The sequence below is a fragment of the Bison bison genome, unplaced genomic scaffold, assembly GCF_000754665.1.
Source record: "Bison bison bison isolate TAMUID 2011002044 unplaced genomic scaffold, Bison_UMD1.0 scf7180017864331, whole genome shotgun sequence".
In the NCBI taxonomy this organism is placed as follows: Eukaryota; Metazoa; Chordata; class Mammalia; order Artiodactyla; family Bovidae; genus Bison; species Bison bison.
This window is the reverse complement of record NW_011494903.1, coordinates 4,359,120-4,377,748: the sequence shown is the minus strand read 5'-3', so window position 1 is coordinate 4,377,748 and position 18,629 is coordinate 4,359,120. Positions and strand designations below refer to the sequence as shown.

Here is an 18,629-nt window from a genome sequence, read left to right as displayed (position 1 = left end):
CTTCCATCTTGAATTAATAATTGAATTTTTAAAGTACTTTTAATTTTTTTCACAATATCAGACAATGTGGAATCTGCCTCCCAAATATTTTATTATGAAACACTTCAAACATATAGCAAAGGTGAAAGAATTGTGCAATAAACCTTAGACCCACCACCTACTGTCTACAGTTAGCATTCTGCTGGAGTTACTTTATCATGTGTCTGTTCATTCTTATATTCCCCCATCCATCCATCTTATTTTTTATGCCTTTCAAAGGATGCTACAGACATCATTACATCAAGGAATCTGCTTTACATCATAGCCTATATAGTTTTCTCTTCTTCAAAGATTTCGTGCAACTCTGGTCATATTTTACCCCCTCATCTTGAAAACCAGCCTAATCCTACCCCCATTTCATACTTGTGATAAGGAATAAGTAAAATGATAAGTGAGATAGTCCTCCCATGAAGGAGTCCAGTAAATGGAGCTAGCCCTGCTGTGTTTTACGAGGGGGAATGAGGCTCTTCTCTTTGCTGGACAGGACGAGGTGCTGAAGGTGGGAACACTCCATCAGAGCCAGATTGGTGGACATTATCTGCAACACCAGTGATGCTAACCCAGGTTCAGTTTCCTTCCTTCAACAGGAGTGAAGAGCCCCTCACCCTGGGCCACTGGCACGAGCTGCGTGTGTCCCGCACAGCAAAAAATGGCATCTTGCAGGTGGATAAGCAGAAGGCGGTGGAGGGGATGGCAGAGGTAAGAAGGACATCTGCTCCTGATGACTCGTGTGAGTGGGGTTACTGTTTCCTTCCTGTCCTGGAGACAAAAGCATCAGCACAGTGGTTAATACATGGACTCTGGTGCCATTTCACCTGAGTTAACACCCGAGCTTCCCACTGGACGAGCTCCTTAGCTTTGCAGTTCCTCAACTGGGAATGGGATTGATAATAGTAGGGGCCTTCATAGGGGAGTGAGCTAATACCAGTGTCACTTACAGAACTGCCCACCTGCTCCATGCCTCCCTGCCGACCCATAGCTTTGTTCACATTGCTATACAAGGTAGATCAGAACACAGCTCCAAAGCAGAGCCAGTGATGGGGGTGGGGGTGTGATCACACATCTGACAAGAACAAAGACTCTGAAACCAGACACCTAGGGTTCAAAATCTAGCTCCATTCCTTATCAATGATGTGAGCTCAGACCAGTCTAATCACTTGATCTCCCAAGATGGTGATCTTGGGTGATCTTGATTTTTTTTGCATCTAAAAAAATAGGGTAATCGTGATAATAATAGCACTGCATTATAGGGTTGTGAGAATTAGAATAACTGTATTTCTCAAATACCACAGAACCCGGCATATGATCAGTGTTGTGTAGCTTTACTTATTATTATTTCTAATAGTATACTCAGTTCAGTTCAGTCATTCAGTCATGTCCAACTCTTTGTGACCCTATGTACTACAGCACACCAGGCTTTCCTGACCTTCACCAACTCCTGAAGCCTGCTCAAACTCATGCCCATCGAGTCCATGATGCCATCCAACCATCTCATCCTCTGTCATCCTCTTCTCCTCCTGACTTTAATCTTTCCCAGCATCAGGGTCTTTTCAAATGAGTCAGCCCTTCGCATCAGGTGGCCGAAGTATTGGAGTTTCAGCTTCAGCATCGGTCCTTCTAATGAATATTCAGGACTGATTTCCTTTAGGATTGACTGGTTGGATCTCCTTGCAGTCCAAGGGACTCTCAAGTCTTCTCCAACACCACAGCTCAAAAGCACCAATTCTTCGGTGCTCAGCTTTTTTATAGTCCAACTCTTATATCCATACATGACTACTAGAAAAATCATAGCTTTGACTAAACAGACTTTTGTTGGCAAAGTAATGTCTCTGCTTTTTGATATGCTGTCTAGGTTGGTCATAGCTTTTCTTTCAAGGGGCAAGTGTCTTAATTTCATGGCTGCAGTCACCATCTGCAGGGATTTTGGAGCTCAAGAAAATAAAGTCTGTCACAGTTTCCATTGTTTCCCCATCTATTTGCCATGAAGTGATGGGACCAGATGCCATGATCTTAGTTTTCAGAATGTTGAGTTTTAAGCCAGCTTTTAAACCCTCCTCTTTCACTTTCATCAAGAGACTCTAGTTCTTTTTTGCTTTCTGCCATAAGGGTGGTGTCTTCTGCATATCTAAAGTTATTGATATTTCTCCTGGCAATCTTGATTCTAGCTTGTGCTTCATCCAGCTCGTCTTTTCATGTGATATACTCTGCATATAAGTTAAATAAGCAAGGTGACAATATACAGCCTTGACATACTCCTTTCCCTATTTGGAACCAGTCTGTTGTTCCATGTCCAGTTCTAACTGTTGCTTCTTGACCTGCATATAGATTTCTCAGGAGGCAGGTAATGTGGTCTGGTATTCCCATCTCTTTAAGAATTTTCCACAGTTTGTTGTGATTCACACAGACAAAGGCTTTGGCGTAGTCAATAAAGCAGAAGTAGATGTTTTTCTGGAACCCTCTTGCTTTTTCAATGATCTAGTGAATGTTGGCAGTTTGATCTCTGGTTCCTCTGCCTTTTCTAAATCCAGTTTGAACATCTGGAGGTTCTCTGTTCACATACTGTTGAAGCCTGTCTCGGAGAATTTTGAGCATTACTTTGCTAGCATGTGAGATGAGTGCAATTGTGCAGTAGTTTGAGCATTCTTTGGCATTGCCTTTCTTTGGTACTCGAATGAAAACTGACCTTTTCCAGTCCTATGGCCACTGCTGAGTTTTCCAAATTTGTTGGCATATTGAGTACAGCACTTTAACAGAATCATCTTTTAGGATCTGAAATAGCTTAACTGGAATTCCATCGCCTCCACTAGCTTTGTTTGTGGTGATGTTTCCTAAGACCCATTTGACTTTGCATTTCAGAATGTCTGGCTCCAGGTGAGTGATCACACCATCCTGGTTATCCGGGTCATGAAGATCATTTTGGTACAGTTCTTCTGTGTATTCTTGCCGTGTCTTCTTAATATCGTCTGCTTCTGTTAGGTCCATACCATTTCTGTCCTTTATTGTGCTCATCTTTGCATGAAATGTTCCCTTGGTATCTCTAATTTTCTCGAAGAGCTCTCTAGTCTTTCCCATTCTATCGTTTTCCTCTATTTCTTTCCAATGATCACTGAAGAAGGCTTTCTTATCTCCTTGCTATTCTTCGGAACTCTGCATTCAAATGAGTATATCTTTCCTTTTCTCCTTTGCCTTCTGCTTCTCTTCTCTCAGCTATTTGTAAGGCCTCCTCAGACAATCTTTTTGCCATTTTGCATTTCTTTTTCTTGGGGATGGTCTTGATCACTGCTTCCTGTACAGTGTCACAAACCTCTGTCCATAGTTCTCAGGCACTCTGTCTATCAGATCTAATCCCTTGAATCTGTGTGTCATTCCCACTGTATAATTATAAGGGATTTGACTTAGGTCATACCCAAATGGTCTAGTGGTTTCCCCACTTTATTCAATTTAAGTCTGAATTTGGCAATAAGGCAAATTTAAGTCTGAATTTTGGCAAACTAGCATGACCTCAACAGTTCAGAATTTCCACTCAGGTTTATAACTTTCATCCATGTTTTTATTTCCAAGGTCATGTCTGAAGGAAAATGGCATTTTTAAGGACAGCTAAGAGACATTTGTTTTAAATTACAACGTACTAGCATTCTGTACACACATGAAATTTACAGACCCCTAAAAACAGAGGAGACCTCAGATTTGCCAGGATTTTAATTACAACAGTCTTCATTGTGTGCATCACAGATTTAAAGAAGGTATTGATGAATGTGACTGTTCTGATAAGAAAATGAATTGATAGGAAAAGAAGAAAGGGAAAGAAAAGGGACTCTTGGTGGGGAAGATCTTGGTTGAGGAGGGGAGTAAAAAGGGAACTTATCAGGAAGGCAGCTTCAGGGACGGCAGTGGTGGAAGGTCCTGTGAGAATCAAGGGCCTCCTTAGGAATCAGAAAAATCCCAACCTGGGCTCTGCTTCAAGAGGCAAGTACCCTAGAAAATGTCCCATATATATTAGGAAGGAAGGAAAGATGGAAAGAAGGAAGAAAGAGAAAGTAGGGAGGAAGGAAAGAAAATGTATAAAGAAAAACGGATTTTAAAGCAAGAATGGGATTCACTTTCATACAGTCCAGAAAACAGCTGATTTTAGTCCTAGACAGAATTAGAAGCTCACAGGTGTAGATCTGACTGTGTGTTGACTTAATAATATAAATTCACAAAAGCACTGTATCACTCTAGGTCTTAGTTACCAACATCTGTACAACAGTAACACAAACAGGATGGGCGTGTTTGTAAATAGTAGGGTTAAGGCCTTTGATTATAAATAAGGAACTATTTGGGACACAGTATTTACCCTTGAGATCCTGTAATGAAGAGACAGCACAAGGGTAGAAACCACACACCTCGGGTTCTGTTACTGCCATACCAGGACTGGTAGAACCAGCATCCTCTTTATCGGCTTTTTGAATGGATGGAGCTGCCCATCTGGAAAGCAGTGTAAGCAGGTAGGAGGGAAGGCGTGGCTGTTCTGTGTGCATCTGGGGGTGGTTCTTGGGAGGCCTCCCTGAGACCAGAGTGGGAAGACCCATGCTTGATCTCGGTGAGTTAAACCTTAATCAGATCACCCCCCGGGGTCTCTGCCCCGCAGCTGTTATACCCTGTTCAAAGGCTTGGTCAATGGGGATAGTGGTCTTAGAGCTTAGAGAAGGAGGGGGACAGGGGTTACAGGATACGCTGGAGGCTAAGCCAGCCCCTAAGTGTCCAAACCACACCCGACATCACATTGCTCAGCTGGCTGCACTGAGAAACACCCACAGCCCAGGATGAGTCAAGCTGTGCAAACTCAAAAGGGCAGTGCTCCCAGGGCTTCAGAAAACCCATCAGGGGGTTTACTCAGGTTTTCCAGCCACTCTCAGCTTAACGAAAGTGGTGGATCCAGGCACTGAGCGCCTCACTTTGGTGGGTCTGTTTGCTTCCCTCCTGTGGTCCCGCTGCAGCCCCGCCTTTTGTCCACTTCAGGCGGTGGTGGCAGAGGCGTGGGGGGCAGGGGGCAGGGGGGGGACTTTGATGAGGAGCCAAAAGAGACTTCTGTCACCCCACAAGACCCCACCCAGTTTGCCTGACACAACCAAGAAACTCCCAAGTTTTTTTAAAACAGCCTGCTTCTCTGAAGTCCCTTTGACCTTGCAGCCCTCCTCCTTTCTTCCTAGTTTTTTATTTTAAAGACATGATGATGATGGGTCTCTGTGGGTGTGTCCTGACAGCTCCTGCCTGGTTCCCTAATCCACAAGGATTCCTGAAATTGCCTCTGATGATTCCTTGCATCCCCATTCATTAAATAAGAACCCTCAAAGCTGCCTGAAGGTTATTGACAGAAGGCAGTTCAGCCTGTCTACTACGAGACCTCTCTGCTGTTACCTGGCTGGACTCAGCCACTCCGAGCGCTCCCCTAGATGGAGCATCCTCCTCTCTGCTCCCCTGTCTCCTCTTCTCTACCCTGACTGGACCCCAAATCCATTCTCCTCCCTCTGGCCAGTGATAGTCCTAAAATACAGATCTGATTACTCTCTTCCTGAAAACTCGTTGTTCTTCTGGTGAAGTGTAAGTTTCTATCCATGTGTGATGTGGTCCCTCCTTGCCTTTGCCTGATACCCAACATGCCCTCCAAGCTCTGACTCCAGCCAGTTTCTGAGACTCAGTTTTGACTCTTCCTGCTTCACCTCCCACTCCCTAATTCTGGAGCAGAGTATGAGATGCCCTATCCCTGCCAGGTGCCCCCATGGTCACGGGGCTTATCTTACCTGCCCGTTTACTGGTCTGTGTTGCCCCACAGTGTAAGCCCCTGGAGGGAGGGACCTGGGCTTTCTTATTTACTGTGGTTTGTGCACCACTTAGTACCTGGGACATGGTAGGTACCCAATAGTATTTGTTAAATAATTGAATCCGGTTACACTTTGTATTTCTTTTGACCATAAATCAAAGGAAACAATAACTTATGTTACCCCAAATGTGTTCATTCCCAGAGGTCTCAAATTTACATGTTATCTTAGGGCATTTTAACATTTTGCTTAAGATGGTTGAAGGAGTTTAGACATTAAATCTCACACACAGCTTGTTATCTAGCCCAGCCGTTGGGTTTAGGCTGTTGAAATGACCAGAAGCAGGAGAAGCCTTTGGGGATTGACAGTAGGGATCTCTAAGAATCTGGAAGGAATTTCTCTGCCCTTTGTATATGATAACAAGGAATGCCTTCCACTCACCATGCTTTCCCTTTCTCTTGGCTTAAAGAAATTCTGTCTTTACCGTTAGTGAATATATCAATAAGTCCTGTACTAGAATTTGGATCATGTATCCAAATCTAGGCAAAGTGCTAAACCAGTGGGATCTCAGTGCCAGGAGAGGCTCAGGCACACGTGCGCCCCAAATAGCAGCAGCTTATAATGAGGGGTTATTTCTCATCCACATTACATGTCCATCAACAGTCAGCTGCAGCCTTAATCTGAGACCCAGGCTGAAGGAATAACAGTGATCCCCAACGTTTTTGGCACCAGGGTCCACTTTCAAGGAAGACAGTTTTTCCACGGAAGAGGGGTGGGAGGGTAGAGATGGTTTCAAGATTATTCAAGCACCTTACATTTAGTGTACACTTTATTTCTATTATTATTACATCAGCTCCATCTCAGATCATCAGGCATTAGATCCTGGAAATTGGGGACCTCTGGAAATAGGGGTAGAGGAACAGGGCATAGTGAACCACTCCTGGCTCTGAAAGACTCTGCCCAGAAATGATTCATTTCTCACCTGCTCATGTTTTGTTGACCAAAGCAAGTTACATGGCCCCACTTGAGACTGACAGGTTAGAGGTAGCCTTCCTGCAGGGAGAGAGTGACACCGATGATGTAGTGGTCTACCATATTCACTTGCATTTTCTGGATGATGAATCTCAGAAATGTCCAGAAATTTACAAAAAATCAAAAAGGTGGTAAGCAGCAATGAAATCAAGACAAAGGTTGGGCCAATATGTATAAAAATTATCGTGATGAGTCTTGAGACTGCCTCAGCCATTTGTTCCCTAACAGGGAACCAGAGGCACAGTTGGTTATACTGTGTTTTGTTTTTAATCTGTTGGCAGGGAGGCTTCACCCAGATTAAGTGCAACTCAGACATTTTCATCGGTGGGGTCCCCAATTACGATGATGTGAAGAAGAACTCGGGCATCCTCAAGCCATTCAGTGGGAGCATCCAGAAGGTACAGGCTACCCTTCCTCACGTGCATGGTGTGAATTTGACTACCGACAATGGAATTGAGAACTGTGATCAGTGCAAACTGCTATACCCAAGAAAGAAACCATGAGGAAGTTTTTAACATTTTTAAAATTATATTTTTTTAATTCTCGGAGCATACCTGGTTTCCAGCCCCGCTTTCTTATAGCATCTGCTCCCAGCTGTGCCCAGCGGACATCTCATGAATGCAACTAATGAAGATGAATTTTTACAATAGATCTACTTAGAATATCCTAGTATTGTTGAGGGGGCAGTTGGACCAGGTCACTGCAGACACTTGTCAAAAAGGGAAGGCAATGGATAGAGTCTCATAGTGACTCCTGCTTCTCTTTGGGGTCACTTGGCTTTTTGCTCAAGGCAAGACCCAATTGTTTTTGCTGCCTCCACTTCCATCCCCACCACCCTGTTTTAATGGTTGTTCATCAATCATGTAACCAAACTTTTAAGAGCACAGATTAGAGTCCTTCCATAGGTTCGAGAAAAAAAATCCACTCAGCTAGTAAGAGACAGGACACTGATCCCATTCATATCTGTCACATGTTCCTTCTCTTGGGGCTGCCTGTGATCTCTCTGGTCATGAGATTATGTTCTGTCTATAACAGACATGTAAGTTGACCCACCAACCCAGAGTCCAGGACCAGTAAACATGGGGAAAAAAGGATTTGAAGAAAAACACATCCGGTTCCTGGATGTCAGCCAAGTCCTATTTCTCTTGGCAACCAGTGAAGGAGTGGGGGCCACCAATCCCTGAGGGGGATCTGAGGCAAAGTACGGGAGACGCTAAGGTGGTGGAGGGGCAGTGAGAGGAGGTCCTCTCAAGGATGTGCACAGCTGGGCTCTGAGAAGGGCCCCAGGGACTCTGTCCTTCTCTGTGTCCCAGTGTGGGGCCCAGAAAAGAGACCCAGTCAATTTTTCCTCGCCCTGCTGTGCTTCCCTTTGCTGCTGAACTGTGAGGTCAGTGTCACCTCAGTTCAGACTGTTGTCCCCCACCGTGAGTGGGACTGGCCATGTGAAATCATGGGTTTGAAATTCTACCTTAGGAGGTAAGCTGAGCTGCTGAGAGGCTTCATCTTCCTTCTGAACATGTCAGGCTTTGCTCTCTTCACACAACACACACAAGCCTTTCCTCCTTACTTCCTGGAAAAGCCCCCTCCCCTCCCAGTGACCCGGTCAGTAAGCGAAAGTGAAAGTGTTAGTCGCTCAATTGTGTCCCGACTCTTTGTGACCTCATGGACTGTGGCCTGCCAGGCTCCTCTGTCCGTGGAATTCTCCAGGCAAGAATAGTGGAGTGGGTAGCCATTCCCTTCTTCAGGGGATCTTCCAACCCAGGGATCAAACCCAGGTCTCCTACCTTGCAGGCAGATTCTTTACCATCTGAGCCACTATGGAAGCCCCAGCCCAGTCATGGCACTTGACTCAGTTTCTCGTGACTCGGTTTTACAATCGTCACTCACAGCAAGAAAGGGGGAGCGTGTGGAAAGGTTCCGGCTCTTCTCTGGTAGATTTTGAGTGGCATGCCTGGAGGAAGGTTTTCTCCCAGCTTTCCTGACTCTCCAAAAACTAGACAAATCTATGGAAACATGAATGAGTGGCCAGAAGTACCCTTGCTAACCTCTTAGGATCCCCTGCATGCTGGAGGTTACCCTAGAAGCTCTCTCTGTCTGAGTTCTGCAAAGCCTGAAGAACCCTGAAACACCCACAGCTCAGGGCCAATGCATACTTCGTTTATTTGGAGTCGGGGAGCCCAGTGACCTCACTCTATAATTCATCAGTTTCACTAAAGCCCCATTACAGGGAAGAGGGGTGAGAGCAAAGAGCCGTCTGTCCTGGTTAATGTGCACAGCAGCGCTGAGAATGTGACCTGAGTTTCACTTCGGGGAAGAGGATGTGGAGAGGTGGGGATTCCGGAGTGCTGGGGAAGGAGGAAGCAGGAGGGAGGGGGGCAGTTGGGGAGACTGAGTTGATAGAGCTGGAGGAGGCTGCAGAGAATACCAGCCAGGAACACACAGCAGTACATTTCCACCACCTCCAGACTCTATCACCACCCCTGGCCCCACCTTGGATTCCTGCCTCTGTGACATTTTGTGTTGTATTCTTCCTTACTCTGCTTTTTAGCCGCATGTCTCAGCCTTGGCTGCATCTTAGAATCGCCTGGAATGTTTCTTTAAACTTACCAGTGACTCAGTTTCACCCACAGAAATTCTGGTTCAGTTGATCTGGGTGGGGCTTGGGCATGAGTATATTTCTTAACCCCCTCACCTCCCATGATTCCAATATATAGCATTAGAAACCAAATTTTGTAGTAATTGGTTCTTCTTTATGATTGCTCTGAGTGTCCAGGTTTTCCAGAACCAGAGGAAGCTGCTTGTTTAGTCTTGTACATGATGCAGATTCTCTCAAGCACGAAATGTAGTCATTTCCATTCCTGTGTCATTCACAGAACTCCGAAAGTAGTAACCAGACTTTATCTGTTTATTTTTAAAGCTCCCCCCTACCCCAGGCATAGTTCAGGTTGGTGTGCTGAGGGAAGCTGTAGAAGACTCCAGAGCTGATTTCTGAATCCCTGAATTGCTTTATGTTTTCTTTCCTAAGATCATCCTGAATGACCGGACCATCCACGTGAAGCATGACTTCACGTGGGGCGTGAACGTGGAGAATGCAGCCCACCCCTGCGTGGGGTCCCCCTGTGCCCATGGGGGCAGCTGCCGACCCAGGAAGGAGGGCTATGAGTGTGACTGCCCCTTGGGCTTCGAGGGGCTGCACTGCCAGAAAGGTATACTCTGTGTGTGTGTGTGCATGCACACACTTCTGCTTCCTGGAGCAGAGGGAATGGACACACTGTTTGGGAGACTGCCACTCTTAAAGGACCAGTTGATTCCCCTGAGACAGCCATACTGTTTATTTTTATTAACGATGTCAACAGCATATTAGATGATTCTTTACCAGCTGAGTCACCAGGGAAACCCAGATGATTTATTATATTTATATATATATATATAAACTACTTTAACTATTTAATAAGAATTAAAATGCTGAAATACTTCTGTAAACAGTAAATAAATAGCTCCCCATCACAGCTACTATGGCTCCTTCTCTGAGAATTGCCCCATGGTCTAGAATCAAAGGGTTAATTCATAATACTGGGTGGGGAGCGGTTTCTAGGACCCCTGATCTGAGCCTCTCCCAGAGCCTATCCTGACAGGTGAATGCCTGGGCTTTATAGACTGATAAATATTTTGACAAAATATTTTTGACTCCTACCTGTGAATGCTACAAAGGGAACTCTTGCCAAATATGGCATAATATGAATTGTGCATTAATTGCTACAAGCTAGAATATGAACAACCTTCTGCAGACTGCTGTTTTCCATGCTGTATATGTTTCCTCTGTACCTCAGTTTCTTCATCTGTGAAATGAGAATAATACAGAGATATTGTTTAACTCAGAGAATGGTAGTGTAGATTACATAAGGCAATGTGTATTCCTTAGAAGAGGAATGAGGCAGAACTCATATTTCTCAGAAGAATACCTAGTAAGTAACAATAGCACCCATTATCCATTATCTGATGCTGAAGCTGAAGCTGCAGTACTTAGGCCACCTGATTCGAAGAGCCAACTCACTGGAAAAGACCTGATGCTGGGGAAGACTGAGGGCAGGAAGAGAAAGGGGTGACAGAGGATGAGACAGTTGGATGGCATCACCAACTCCATGGACCTGAGTTTGAGCAAGCTCTGGGAGATGGTGAAGGACAGGGAAGCCTGGCATGCCGCAATCCATGGGGTCACAAAGAGGTGAACATGACTGAGCGACTGAAAAACAACAAGCCATTATTATTCTTGGTGAGAAAAATAAAATCCACCAGCAGGTGCTGTGAGCACTTAACTTCCAACTTGCCTTTGTCTGAAAGCAGAGCAGATCCCAGATTGCAGGTCCTGCTGGACTGTTTTCCACGCCTGCTCAAGGGAGGCAGAGGCCAGGGTGGGGTCTGGAAGAGGCCCACGTCGTGCAGCTGCATCATGGTGAGCCACATGGACCTTCTTTTTAGAATGTCGGGGAGGCCTCACCTCTCCAGGAACTAATAAAAAAGGTATACAGGCCTGAAGGCAAGAAGGCAGCAGTCCTAAGTGAAGCACTGCTGTCTCTCTCCTGTTTTTTTCCCCAGGTTTTTGATTGTTCTCAGAAGTAGGGCTTAGAGGAAAACTGAAGACTACAGGTAGATATTTCAGTATATGGAGTGCTAGGAGAAGTTGTTTTGTAGCAGTCTTGGAAAATATGAAAGATCCCAGTTAGCCAGTTGGAAGATTAAGTAGTAGTATATTGAAATGAGTTTTGAAACCCTCACGGCAAATCATATGAAATAAGTTTACAAATGTATCTCACTCTAGTGATGAACCCCTAAAGAAGAGGAACTGAGCTATTTGTGAATGATCCTGATTATAAAGCTAACAAGGAAATCACTGTTTAGCTAACAGCAGGTACTTGGAGAGATTTAGCTCAAGAGTGGCCTGTTCATTCAGAAAAGTGGATCTAGATTTCACACATCAGTGTTTGACTCTCCTAAGTCTCCAATTTTACCACAGGCAAATGCAAGCTCGCTCCTGCCTTAGATGCTAACACTAAGGGTCAATATATAAAGTCCAGGATTAAATGAACATTTAGCTTCTGGAATTAAATAGAAAGGAAAAGATAATTGGTACCTTGGTAACCCTTGTTTCCTGTTACAGAACATTAACCATATAAATTGTAAGTTGTAAAGAGCTTTGCAACTATAGGTTCAGGTTCAATGAGAAATATACCTCTCCAAAATGAAAGTCAGATCGCTGATGAGGGCCTGGGCCTTCTGGCAAGATCCAAGAGATGGGGCAGTGGTAGTGTGGGGGTGGTCTAGGCGGCATTTAGACCCCTTTTTTCTGCAACATCCTAGGCTACAACCAAGACTAAAACTCAGAGCATCAGCTGCTTTCACATTGTATCAGCATTTCCTCATGCTTTGAAATAGGGTATTTCTGGCAAAAAGGCAACTGTTGCCAGTCCTAGGAAGATTCATGCATAGGAGGCATGGCCTGTATCATGTAATTTCTTCTGCTATATGGCTTGGGAGGATTAACGGAACTGTGGGTACAGGTTAGGGCTGTTAAGGACAAGTTTTCAGGCCCCAGCGGGTACATAGAGGTACACCGTTACCATACAGACTGCTGTGATTGTTCAATAAGCTTGTAGGCCTGGATAAGTGTCAGAAAGAAAGGAAAGAGAGCTGGCAAACTACACTGTTCCACGGAGATGCAAAAGAACAGTCTAAAAGTTAGGATATATTCTTAGCGGGAAAGACAAAGACTGGTTAAGAGCCATCCTTGGTTATTAAAGAGAATCCCACCTGATCCAATGAGATGCTTCTTACCCTTATATATTTAACAGCTTTTCCCTCCATGATGGACAGATCATGCTTCAAAAGCACAAACGTGTTCCCTAGTGTCTCCCACAGATGTTAAACCATCCTTTTACAGTGTGCAGCATGTCGGAGAAACCCCCAACGCCAGGCCTCACTCAGTCCATACCAAGGGGCACCTTCTCCAGCGGGAAGTTAGTTCTGGGGATGTTCAGTGAGTCTGGGTCTCTCTGCCCTCCTCAGTGAGGAGTTCCACTGGGGCCCTAGTCAGGAGACTAGACACTTGTTCTCAACTCTTGGTAGTACGGGAGGGCTGGGGCTGGGGCGATTCCGGGCTCTCAGACCATCAGACCATTAGGAGGGTCTTGGGAGCCCCATCCCACCCTTTGTCTCTGCAACATCAGAGGCTGGAGCAGAGTCTGAGCCCAGATGGAGGTGGGCACTGGGCTCCCACGGAGCTGCAGGAAAGTGAGCCTCTGTGCCCCAGCTGGGGCTGGAGAAGCCAGAAGGCCTTCAAGGTCCCAGCCACAACTTCAGATACCAGCAGAAACAGTAAGGCACGGTGGTCCCCTCACCTTCCATCTGGGGCTCTCACTCTCGTGTGCCTTCTTCTACCACAAACCTCAGCACCCCATGCTGCAGCCCAGTCCTGAGGTCCCCTGAGGTCCCTTTCTCATCTCATCAGAGGGGTGTCAGAAAGCCAATACTCCCCATCCTTAGAGATTTCTTTCTTCTTTCTCTCTACTCTCATCCAAATTTGCCCATTTTGTGTCCCAGGCCGTAAGAGCTCTTGTGTCTAAGTTACTAACAAGAGAAAGCAGAGTTTCACAAAGCACAGGTGAAAATTTAAGTTCTAAAGAATACTAATGGCGGTTTTGTGTTCGCACAGAGAGATAGACAACATAACATTCACATGCGCAGAATGGGAGGGGAAATTCTGTGGTCTAATAAAGTGAGTCGCTCTGTCATGTCTGACTCTTTGGGACTCCATGGACTCTAGCCTGCCAGGCTCCTCTGTCCATGGAGTTCTCCAGGCCTGAATTCTAGAGTGGGTTGTCACTCCCTTCTCCAGGGGATCTTCCCAATCTGGGGATCAAACCCAGGTCTCCTGCACTGTAGGCAGATTCTTTACCATCTGAGCCTGAAATAAGACTGAGTAATCCTGGGTAAACCATCGCTTCTTCTGTGGGACTTCTCAGAGCCTTTGATATGTTCTGAGTGTCCAAGACAAGGGTGTAGAATGCATCTCTTTCCTCCAGGGTTTCCCCCAGCCCATGGCAGACAGGCCCCTTGGCAAAGGACCGAGCTCTGATGGTACTCCCTTCCCTTCCCTTCCCTTCCCTTCCCAGATTACTGAGAAGTTCTGACTCAGACGGTGCAGGACCCTTCAGGCCACTAGATGGGAGTGTTTCTCTGCAGCAGCTGAAGTTCCACTCAATACCAACACCGAAAGCCACTGGCTTAGGTCACACATTTGTCAGGGACACACAGTCCTCAAAGATGGGAACCTGCCTGACTCATAATGATTGACCACATTGTACACACTTCACAGTGTATTTAGTAAATTCATATCAAATTGCTGAGTCTGATTGGGGGACGGGAGTGGGGGGGAAGTCCCAGAGCATTAAAAAAAAAAAAAAGTAGCTTCATTAAATATGAGCTGTAATTTAAGAATACTCAGTATGAAAAAACACAAATTCATAAAACATATAAATTGTGCATACTATAGGGAATTTCTTTTCTTGGGATGGTGTATCCTTAACCAATGCAAGATTTGGAGGCATTCAGCCTGGATGTTGATTTTTAGATAGTTGAAGGCTGGTAGTGTAGAAAACAATTTTTTAGCTATTACTTACTTTGTGGCTGCAGAGTCAGCTTCATGGGACCAGATGGCTGCTCCAAGCAGAGCTGTCCAGCAAGGGAGAGTTCTGCCTGTGGATGAGAGAGCTGCCCACCCTGGAAATTATTCCCTGGGACTGGATTGCCATCGCTCAGGAGGTTGTGGGGAGAAGTCCTGGCTGCTGGAAAAGCTAGGTTACAACCCCAGCTCCTTCCTTCACTGGTCCTGGGACTGCGTGAAGGAGCCAGCAGGTTTTCTTCCACTCTTTATAGTCCACTGGGAATTTCAAGTCCCTGAAGTGGAAAATTTGCCTGGCTTGCAGGCTGGTTATTCATTTTGTCACCAGATGTCTCAAGCTTTTAGGTCTAAATGTGAGGAAGCACCAAAAACAGTCTTTGAGTAGTGCCTTTGCCACAAGAAAAAGAAAAAGACAGTGTAGAAGAAATTAGATCTAAAGGGTTAGGATAAAATATACTTGTGCTTACAATATTTAAAAAAACTGCAAAAGGCTAGAAAGGACTAGATGGCTACTTCTAACTGTAATGTTTTAGGATGGAATTAATGTTTATCCACATATACTGATGACACGGAGTATATTTTCACTGTGTTTGTGTTCAGTGGTGTCATTTCTAGAGTGTTCGCCTGCTCTTTATTAATCACAAGATCTGAACCTTGTAAAGGGGGTGGATTGGGAATTAGGGTGATATTTTCCACTGTGGAGAGAAAAGAGGCAGCTGGCTGGCTTGCATTCCTTTTTCACATGTAGCCTGGAGCCAAGAAAAGGTAGTGGTCATTGACAAGGTAAGTAACTCTCCAGGAAGTGTTTTCTCCAGGTTTAGATTAAGTGGGCATTGTCAGTTCAAGGTCAGGGGAGCCCCAGAGGTGTTAGATAGTTTATTAGACACATCTTCCTGGTCCACCACCTCCTGCACCCCAGTTACAGAGCCGAGAACTGCGGAGGTGTGTTGGGTGATTTGGTGCTAACCATGCTGAGAGAAAATATTTCCAGCGGTTTCTCACGAGGGGAACGAGTGGATTCACGTTCCCTCAGAGGAATGTGAGTTCCTGCAGGGCTTCCCAGGGGCTGTGTAAGGCCGCTTTCCAGCGATCTGCAACCACAATAATTGGGATTTTACAGTGACTGTGAGATTCTGACTTGCCCTGTTCTGTTTCATGCTGGCATCTGGCAGAGTGTGGGAACTACTGCCTCAACAGTAAGTACAGTGAGTCCTCCGAGAAGCTGGGACGGCTCCTGGGCTGATGCCAGGTCAGGCTCTGGACAGGCTGTGGGCACAGTGCTGGCCAACCACCTGCAGAGGGTAACGGGGGACACACCTCTCAGAGGGGCTGCAGCCTCCCACCGAGATTGCCAGCCCTGGGAGCACACTTGTCTCCCGGCTGGATCTTGGGAAGCCCTGAGCTAGAGGGGCTTAGTCAGTAGCTGGACGGGGCTCGCGCACACACCCTTTGAGAGTCCAGGTGCAGAGCACATCCTGATCATTTCCAGGAGTGCAGACCCATGTCCATCCAGTAACAGCAGGGATGGGCCCTGCTTGGGGCTGAGCCAAACCCAGCAGGGACTCCAGAGTGACTGGGAGGGATGGCTTCTCCTCCTGTCTGGCATCAGCAGCTGGCAATTCAGGGTCTGCCCACCCAGGTGCGAGCTCCCCTGTCCTCCTGCGTTTCCCCACTCTTGCTTCTTGTACCCCATTCTTACCCTCTTCTATTGTTTTGCTTCTCCTGGACTTCTCCCCCAGCCGCAGCTTTTTCATCCTCTCTGCATCCCCTGCCTGGGGATGCCATCCACTTGGCTGTTCATTTTTGTGTTGTTGTTTTTTTTCCCACACCTTCTCCTCCTTTGCTTCTCTGACATTTTCTTTTCTCCTCCTCTAACGTCTACTTTCCCCTTCTTCTTCTCTCTTCCCACCAACTTTCTACTTGTGGCATTTTACATCTTTTTTCTTCTCTCAGCTTCCTTTTCTTCCTTCCTCCTCCTCCTCACTTAAACCAGAGGGTGGAGCAGCTCAGAATTTGAGATTAAAGAGCCATCACTTCCGACTCTAAAAGGCCCTCCGGATCGACAGCCCCTTGTCCTGGGCCATGCTGCCTCAGAGGACAAGAAAGTAACTTCTTGGATAGTTACCTCAAAAATTCTCTTTAAAATGTTTGCTTCTCTTCCTCTCCTTCTTTTCTTTCTTTCTTTTACTCTCTCCCTTCCCCAACTTCTCTTTTTCTTCCTTCCTTTTTTTTTTCTTACTTTTTATGAAGAATACAGGAGCATGCTGTGGGTGACCTGCTGACACAGGAACTTTTATTTGGGGGCCCAATATCATTATGGGCTTCCCAAGTGGCTCAGTGGTAAAGAATCCCCCTGCCAATGCAGGAGACGCCAGAGAGGCGAGTTCGATCCCTGAATGGGGAAGATACCTGGAGGAGGAAATGGCAACCCACTCCAGTATTCTTGTCTGGAAAATTCCGTGGCCAGAGGAGCCTGATGGGCTACAATCCATGGGCTTGCAGAGTCCAGACATGGCTGAGCACACATGCGCAATGTCATTGGGTTTTGTGTTTTACTGTTATTTTTTTTCTTTCTTCCTTCCTTCTTTTCTTTCTTGCCTTCCTTCCTTCTTTTTAATGTGTAGAAGTTGAGTTTAAACTCTCCTGTCATTTGTAGTGTCGATAATTACACATTTTTTCTCTCCTGGATGTAGAGATCTTAGTTCATCTTCTTTGTGCCAACCACATATCTTATGAAACTATGACTTATTTTATAAGCTGGCTTATTTTCTCTCATTTTGCACATTTCTTTGAACATGAGATTCATTTTACCTTAACTTTTTTAAATTGCCATTTCTTTGTCTTTCTAAAGAGGAAAGTGATATTGCTGTGATCTCTTTAGAAGAAATCCTCTAAATTATCCCTAATTCATGACACCAAATGCTACTACTTAACTTATTCCTTTATTCACTGTGTGGAAGAGGGTGCTTCCTCAAGAAAACAAAGTAATGAGAAGGAAACACTTCTAAAATATTGGAAAGAAGGCTGAGGGCCAGAGTTTGGTTCATAGTCTGTTTCTCTCTTAGCTGTATAATCTTGGGCAAATCCTTAATGATTACGTGCCTCATTTTCTTTTTCTATAAAATGGGAATATCCAAGCCTCCCCTTCCCTGATACTTGCTGCTCCTTTGTATGACTGTGGTAAAAATTTTGTGAAGTAGAACACCAGAAGGTGCTTCACAAAAAACAGTCAAAGCCTTATCCATTACTAACCAGTATCTGACGTTGTGACCGAATGGGTTCTGGACCAGGTTGGTTTCAAATAGAGAAGTCCTGGTGGATTTTGTTGGGGGACTGTTTGCCTCCCTTGGAGAACTTCTAGGGCTATCCCCAGCTGCTCCTCACGTGGCCCAGGGCCTGCCCTTTAGCTTCCAGGAATAACTGGGCACGATTCAAGGTTCAGTATATTGCAGGGCCTTCTCGGTAGGGCTGAGGCAGATAACAGTGACGGCCAGCCCCAGGGCGGGACCAGCAGGGAGAGGCCAACTGCAGGCTGTCAGGCCAGGTCATCCCACAGCAGGCCAAGTGCCTGTGCAGCCAAGAGGAAGGGGCTGCCAAGTTGATAAATGCCCTATTTCCGGGAGCTGGCTTTCGTTCTTTTCCTGCCTCCTGGTGGAGTCCTGGGGTCAAGAGAGCCGCATAGCACATAACCTCCGTTTTCTGTTCTGTCTCAGCGATCACAGAAGCTATTGAGATCCCGCAGTTTATCGGCCGCAGTTACCTGACGTATGACAATCCAGATATTCTCAAGAGGTAAGAAGACCCCTCAAGCACCTTCCTTATCTCCTGGGAGGTCAGTTTCTCATTATCTTTCCCAGAGCTTTTCCTTATCTTCCATGCCAGAAGATAATTCTCCAAGAAGGCACGAGAATTTAGCTGTAGTCCCAGGGGAAGAAAACATACAAAATAAACATAGAAACTAGAACAAAACAACACATACAAAAAAATAACCCCACAAAAATGTAGCCTTTGAACCAACCTCATGACTTAGCAGCAGCAGCAGCAGCGTGACCAACAACCCAGAGCCTTTCTGGTCAAAG

At 45.7% G+C, this 18,629-nt stretch overlaps 1 protein-coding gene across 4 annotated transcripts in view; it reads left to right on the top strand.

The window, feature by feature from the left end:
• EGFLAM (EGF-like, fibronectin type III and laminin G domains) overlaps positions 1–18,629 on the top strand; it is a 195,695-nt gene that overhangs the window by 159,354 nt on the left and 17,712 nt on the right. Inside the window, exons 16-19 of one of the 4 annotated variants that reach the window (XM_010853757.1) lie at positions 627–738; positions 7,154–7,270; positions 9,898–10,078; positions 18,264–18,342. In XM_010853757.1, coding sequence (XP_010852059.1) covers positions 627–738; positions 7,154–7,270; positions 9,898–10,078; positions 18,264–18,342 — 489 coding nt within the window. Of the gene's footprint in view, positions 1–626; positions 739–4,443; positions 4,527–7,153; positions 7,271–9,897; positions 10,079–15,188; positions 15,334–15,363; positions 15,747–18,263; positions 18,343–18,629 lie in introns of those variants that run through there. The other 3 variants (XM_010853756.1, XM_010853755.1, XM_010853753.1) reach the window with 3 other exon arrangements.